The 7,396-nt window shown below is 38.4% G+C and overlaps 1 protein-coding gene across 2 annotated transcripts; it reads right to left on the bottom strand.

Moving 5' to 3' along the window:
- Positions 1–1,410: 1,410 nt before the first annotated feature.
- si:ch211-212k18.8 (uncharacterized protein LOC100001422 homolog) lies at positions 1,411–6,378 on the bottom strand. 2 transcript variants are annotated; one of them, XM_061236477.1, is made up of 7 exons: positions 6,057–6,378; positions 5,381–5,520; positions 4,159–4,269; positions 3,671–3,724; positions 3,144–3,296; positions 2,583–2,705; positions 1,411–2,346 (listed from the first exon to the last, which is right to left on the bottom strand). In XM_061236477.1, exons 2-7 carry the CDS (start codon positions 5,516–5,518, stop codon positions 2,308–2,310), a joined length of 618 nt encoding a protein of 205 aa, XP_061092461.1. In that variant the 5' UTR covers positions 5,519–5,520; positions 6,057–6,378; the 3' UTR covers positions 1,411–2,307. The 2 variants fall into 2 exon arrangements, with proteins under 2 accessions (XP_061092461.1, XP_061092460.1); XM_061236476.1 differs by having other exon boundaries at positions 5,381–5,524; positions 6,057–6,377.
- Positions 6,379–7,396: the final 1,018 nt, after the last annotated feature.

The following is a 7,396-nucleotide window of genomic DNA, read 5'->3' as shown; positions in this document are numbered from 1 at the left end:
CAAGGGTTCTGAATTTCTGTATGTTTACACTAGGACTCGGAACAGTACTGTCCTCTCAGGTCCACTTTTGCACTTGTTCTTGTGTTTGATTTGCACTTTGTTGTACGTCGCTCTGGATAAGAGCGTCTGCTGAATGCCGCGTAATGCAATGTAATGTAATGGTAGGGGTTGCTGATGGACCATTATCTTGTCAAGTTGGATTTACGTCTGTTGGTCATGTTGGTAAAGGTATTATGGAGAAATACATCTTTGGCGATCAACTTTGTAGACGGTCCCTAAAGGGTCTGGAGGAAGAGAAGCTGAGAATTTGTTATTTCATGTGAAAGTTTAACCACTTCAGGATCACCTTTTCTTGACACAAGCTTGAAAATGATTCAAAATAAAATGGTTACTATTCTTGAACCCTTTTGACTACAGGGATTATCCTGGTCTCGTCTCAAATGTAACCCTTTGGGGTTAGTTTCTCAAGAGTCAGAATTACTCTAAATATTACAAAAACAAAGTTACAGAAGCTCAAACAGAAGTGTAAGATTTTTTTTTCTCACTGTCTAGGCAGTTTTCCAAAAAGGACATTTGGAGACTCCAAAAGGACACATGCAAAATAAATGATAATATCAGTCGTATGATATGTAAAACACTGTATTTTGCTTTTGTATGTAACTTAGTAAAGTATACAACACTTTTTATCCTGGAAAGAAAATTACCCCACCTGTCACCTTCCCCCTGCCTACCTTTGCCTTGTGCTTTCCTCAGACAGCAAAATGAGAAGATTGTGAAAAATAAGTACAATAATCACAATAATAACATCTTGTATACCAATATATTGATTGAGGTCCATTGATTTAAGTTTTTGTAATGTACACAACCTCCATCAACAAGTCAAACACATTCCACAATTTCACATGCTATTTACTATTCACAAGCATGGGACTGGCTGCAAGAACGAAACATGCCAGCTGATTTTGACAACTGCTGGAAAACTCAACAAAATATTGGGGTCTTCCTATGCTTCAGTTCAAAATGGGAAGGGCTCCATTCAGTTGCATGGCACTGAAGTCTGGAATACAGCATCAAATTTCTATAAATTGCTTACCGTTATCTTGCGAGCTAACATTAATTAATAGCCTAACATTATATTTCATTTCAGCGATGGTGAACTAGTTGATGCAGTTGGCTTTTAGTTGAAGCAGGCAATTTTAGGCTGCAAGAGGCTTAGGCTTGAGATTTAGTCATCTGGTCCAACAGCCTTGTCAAAGATAATTTAGCCATCATATTACTTGACACCGACTGTCAGGTAGCTTGTGGTTCCTACACTACAGTTGACTGATGTGTATTGTAACAACCATATAATAATCATACTTATAAGATTTTTGGCATTGTTTATGCAAATAAATGAATAAATAAGGGCTGTTCTGGTGTAGATTCCAATTTAATATAGATATACATAGAAAATACATAGAAATATACATTTACAGAATTGTAGTTGAAATGTACTTTCAATAAACAAAATCTCTTTATTAGATGTATACCAATGAGCCAAAATATTATGACCACTCACAGATCAAGAAAATGTTGATTATAATCATCTCGTACCAATGGTGCATGTGAGGGTCTGGGATATATTAGATGGTAAGCAAACCGTTGGTTCTCATAATCGATGTGACAATGACAGTGACAATGTTGGGCGCCCAAGGCTCCTCGATGCGTTAGGGCTATCCCATGTTGTAGACCAGGTACACCCCTTCATGGCAACAGTATTCCCCATTGGCACTGGCCTCTTTCAGCAGGATAATGCGCCTTGCTACACTGCACAAATTCTTCAGGAATGGTTTGAAGAACATGACAAAGATTTCAAGGTGTTGCCCTGGCTTCCAAATTTCCCAGACCTCAATCCGATCGAGCATCTGTGGGATGTGCTGTAACATCAAGTCTAAGCTATGGCGGCTCCACCTCGTAACTTACGGGACTTAAAGGATCTGCTGCAAACGTCTTAGTGCCAGATACTAGAAGGCACCTTCAGAGATCTTAGGGCCCGTGCCTCGGTGAGCGAGGGCTGTTTTGGTGACACGCGGAGGACCAACAGCATATTAGGCATTAGGTCATAATGTTTTGGCTCATCAATGTATAGAGTACATATAAGGCGTCATGAGTAAAACAACATAACACACAAAAATAGACAATGCCTTTATGGAACCCATTTCAGCTTAATTACAAATATGCTTAGGGTTTCTAATACGTGGACCCCTCACTCAGTTGACCCCTCTGGAGTCTTTTGAGCCCCAAAATCTCTTTTTTCTTTTTCCCCATTTATCTCTGTGCTGGGGGAGCACTCACGGTGATCACCGGCTAAAAGGAAGAAGAAGAAGGACAAACAACAACCACAAAAGGATATATGAGTCAAAGCATTTTTCTTCACAAATTGCTGCCTAAAGGAAAGTGGTCAATGAAATTTGCCCATCTGTTACTCCACGCTTAACACTGATATACAAATATTGTACACATTAACCAACTGCCCCTAGCTCTCTTCATTTCTCAAAATTAATGTTGTCTTAATTATGTTTTATCAAACGGTTTGTCCTCACCATACTGTCCCTGGGGGTACAGCAATTGACGATCTTGCAGCAGTAGGTGGTCAGCGTGACAGAAATGGCGAGAATGGCAATGTTGATCAGGAGTAGCTCCGCATTATAATGCTCAATCCCACTCTTCCCATGAGCAGAGGGAAAGAGAAGCAAGAACAGTATGAGAGAAGGTAGACTGTAGTAGGTAGTTGGTAAGTTATTACTTACATCCTCTTCTATGCACATGTAACATATTTGTGATTCCCCAACTTGTTAGGTTTTTGTATTATTTCCTTGGAATACCCAATTGTAACTGTATGCCTGTACCATCACCATGTTCTCTGTAATTTGGGAACATTACCCCTCAAAATTGTTAATTTACTTCATATCATTTTTCCCCAAAAGACCCTGATCCACTACTTTTGACATGGCTGTCAGTTTCTGTAAAATATATATATTTTTAACCACATAAGAAACCATTTTGTGCATAAACATATAGATTAAACTAAATAAAAGTAAAGATTTAATCATTACCACTGAAGACTTTTAATAATATTTCAAAATGGATATATTTTCACTCACCTCAAGCTTGACGCATAATTTTGGGCTCTCTGTATCATTATACATGGAATACCAGCAAAACCCATAACCACCATTAAACATTCCAGATCTCAGTATAACACTGACTGCTGAGGTCCCACATGCCACCACCTGCATGCCAACGCAGGCTTTTAGCTGTTGGGAAAACAGAAAATATACAGAGGAATAAGCATAAACCAGTGTCTGTATTTATGCATTTTTCATTAACAGATCCCCTCCCCAAGTTAACTTTCAGTTAGAAACCCATCACTTTTTATTGACACTCTTGAGATGCATCAACCATCTTGTGTACAAAGACTACATCATACATAATATAGCATTCATCATTAGTTAATGCTGCCACCGTGTTAATTAGTTGCAAATCTACTGCTTGGTTTTACTGTTTCTCCAGCGGAGAAATCATACTTTTTATAACAAAGATCTTCAACCTAACCTAATACCAGACCCATCCCAAAACCAAACATATCTACACCCAAACCCAAACCCAAACCCCTCAAAAAGTTGCTTACAGTGGGCAGGTGGAGATTCAATGCAGCAATTGCAATGCTCCCAGCAATAATGGCCTGTAATGCAAAGCACTTTAATAATCAAATAATAATAATAATAATAATAATAATATGTAATGTTTCACAACCTCTCTTAGTATAACTAATCATTCAAGTTGTTTTAATAGAACCACATGAGTAGAAACACCTTTTTTCTTTTTAAACATACCATTATTCATGCATTTACCTGTAATGATAACTAATTGTAATTATTGTATTGACCTAATAACAGCAAGGATAATATGTAAAAGGCATAACATAACACACCATCATAGTGTATTTCAAATAATTCTAATTACATCTAGGCAGACTTAGACTTCAGATAGGATGTACACAATAACTGTCCAGAGAGAGGAGGCAACAGGGACAGATGATCATGGAAAATACATGGGTATAACTCAACAATAGTAATATGCAGATGTGCAAGTGTGTATATAATGGATGGTACTTACAAACAGTGACCCAACGAGACTGAAGACCTCAATGAAAATGAAATGGTCAGTGGCCATGAAAATTCCCAAGACCATGCTGATCTGAAATACACTGAGTGTGATCTGAGTCACCTATTGGGAGAGAGGAATAAGTCAAAACAAATAAATCAAACAAATGTAAACTGTTTTTTCCTCCACATCCCTATATGCCCATACATTACCATACTTTGTTTTACTGAAATATTGCTGAAGAACATTTGTTAATTCATTAAATGTAATTAAGGAAAAGTGATACCTACTATTCTTATTTCAAATGTAGTCATGGGACAAAAAATGTTTTTGACTCAATTCAAAATGTATATGATACGTAATAGCACCTACAGGAGCAGCTTTAAATCCTGGGTGAAAAGCAATCAGTTCTGTCAGCATTACCAGCTACCTTTGTCTACTTGACTGTTGCCTTGTCTATCTCCCCGTTTGCAGGTTAATGTTATCTGTACCTTTATGCTTTGTATGACTAATTACTTTGCTTATCTGTGTGCTATTCTGTATGCTATTGTCTCTTTGTCTGCATGATGTCTGCTCTGCTTTGCCCCTTTCGAGATGTTTGTGCTTTTAGACATTGCATGTCATTTGGCTGATGCTTTTGTCCAAAGCGACTTACAGTTGATTAGACTAAGCAAGAGACAATCCTCCCCTGGAGCAATGCAGGCTTAAGGGCCCAACAGCTGTGCGAATTGTATTGTGGCTACAGTGGGGATTGAACCACCGATCCCAGTCATGTACCTTAACCACAACGTTACAGGCCGCCCCTACTTATTGAAGAGTGATGTATTCTTATGACCTGTTATGTCAGTTGTGCATTTGTCATGCTCTGGTGACTTGTATTGTGGGCTGTGTACCCATGGTACTTTCATTCCCTCAGCAGGTACAGCTCAGCCAACCACAGATGATGTGTACATACTTCTTCGCAGGCAGTTTTTATTTAATGTATTCTTATCCAATCTAGGCAAATCTGTATCTATGCTATGTAGTTTGCTAATCTACCGCTTTTACGTTTCTCATTATAAAGGTTTCTGCCTACCAGGCTCCACTGAGGGAAGGAAAGTACCTTGGGCTACCCAGGGACTGCAGTTGAAAACTAGACAGTTGGCTAATACTGGCACATTAACAGTAATGTTGATTAATTTGCGCTGTATCAATAAACTTGTAAACATAGAGAAATATTGAGAAAGTTACGCACCCCAAGGGCCTTGGGTTCTGCCTCAAGATACTTCTGTGTTTGATAAGGATTCTTTTGAAAAGTTACTGCAACAAGCGGACCATCTCCGTTTCCAGAGGTGTTGATGGAAGGTTGATCGTTAACGGAAACGGCTTCCATTTCTTTCTGAATGATAATGAAGATGTAGTAACTAGCAAATGTAACATCAATTAACGTCAAGTTGAAGATTTTAACGCTAAAAACCCACATCCATGTTTTCATACCTACGTAAATGACCTATTTAGACAAAGGCTGCTTGTCACGACAAAACCGTAGCCTAAGCTAGTATTTCACAATATCAGATATCTTCGTGTATTCGTTGGTATGAGACAATGGCAATACGTATTTACTGACATAACATTGCGAAGGTTTTAGCTCTCTCAGAACTCCATACTGTATATAAATAGAAAAACAAGCATATGCAATTAATTACTAACTTTAAATTACAATCCGTCGTGTACCATATTCAGAATTGTAAAAGGAATCAATCTTAGATTGCACTTACGCAATCACTGAAAATTATAGGAATTATTGACGCAAACCCCGTATTTCAATCTCTCCACAGCACATGTGTTATAATTATCGCAACAAAAACACAAATCTCGCGATTTGACTTTCTAATTTAACTTAAAACCTAACTTTTGGTTCGAACAGTTACCTCTTATTACCAACGCCCCGTTGTTTCAGTGTCTGTGTACTACTTTGTCCTGCGCTGCGCCTCTCAGCCAATGAATCGCTTTCACAATAGGAATTTGACTCGGAGGCTGGACGCTCAGAATGCTGGTACGTCTTGTCCCCAACTTCTTGGCGAACGACTTTTTCAAACAAGGTACCAACACAGTCGTTATTCACAAAATAGTGGTAGCCTACTGCACACTCTCAGCGAATTTCAGCTTTAAGCAAAACCAACCGTTGTAGGCTTATTTTAAAAATCACCCATGAGACTGACAATCATTTAACTTAAAACTCCCATCCTTTCTCCGCCTCGGACAGCTGTGACCCCGTTCACAACAGGAAACGTCAACGTGATTGAGATAGCATCTGGCTGCCATCATTTCATAATCCTTCAGTAGACTGAATGTTTAGGTTTTTTTGCTTTAGCTTTTTTAAAATAGGTTTTTCAATAGTATAATGACCAAACAATTCCAAAATGAATGGCCTCTAAGCAGATACTACCTATACATTTTGCATTTTAGCCAGCCTCCCTTAAAGTATCATTTTTTGATTTGACCAATCAAAGATTAGCAGTGAAAAAAATAAAATACATTAGATTGATATAAGAAGACCCACCTTAATTGAGGCACAGTGAGATTTCTCTCAATCCATATTCATCTTCCCCACCCCATGGCCTTAATTTTTTAATTTGCCCTAACGTTTATGCCATCTGACATTTTACCTATATTTCTTCTCCCATGCACTACAGGATGATTTGGTGTTGGCCATTTTAGACCATTACACAATTAACATGGTATTTATATTTTAACTGAGGAATGTGATTGTTTAGTGGGCTGCAAATCAGAACTGACCTTGAAGTGAATATGTAACAAAAAAGTTTATTTGGGGGGGTTAAGAAACACTATAAATACAATTAAACATGATTCTACAATACTCTGGGGCTTATTTAAGCATAATAGTGTCATAAAATATATCAAACATTGTATAAACCATGGGTTCCAAAACTCAGTCCTTAGGGTACCCCATTGTATGCTTATTTTCCTTTAAACCACAATTGCAACTCCTGAATTGTAGTGAGCTGCTAACCAATCTTTATTAGATGCTTCTACGCTTATTGATGGCAAATTTAGACATTATGCAACATTGCCACGTAGAATATTTATATATTATTGAGTTCTTAGTCAGGGCGGCACGGATGGTGCAGTGGGTAGCACTGCCGCCTCACAGCAAGGAGGTCCTGGGTTCGAATCCCCGTCGGCTGGGGCCTCTCTGTGCGGAGTTTGCATGTTCTCCCCGTGTCTGCGTGGGTTTCCTCCGGGTACT

The sequence above is a fragment of the Conger conger genome, chromosome 3, assembly GCF_963514075.1.
Source record: "Conger conger chromosome 3, fConCon1.1, whole genome shotgun sequence".
NCBI classification, from domain to species: Eukaryota; Metazoa; Chordata; class Actinopteri; order Anguilliformes; family Congridae; genus Conger; species Conger conger.
This window is presented reverse-complemented; position numbering and strand designations above follow the sequence as displayed.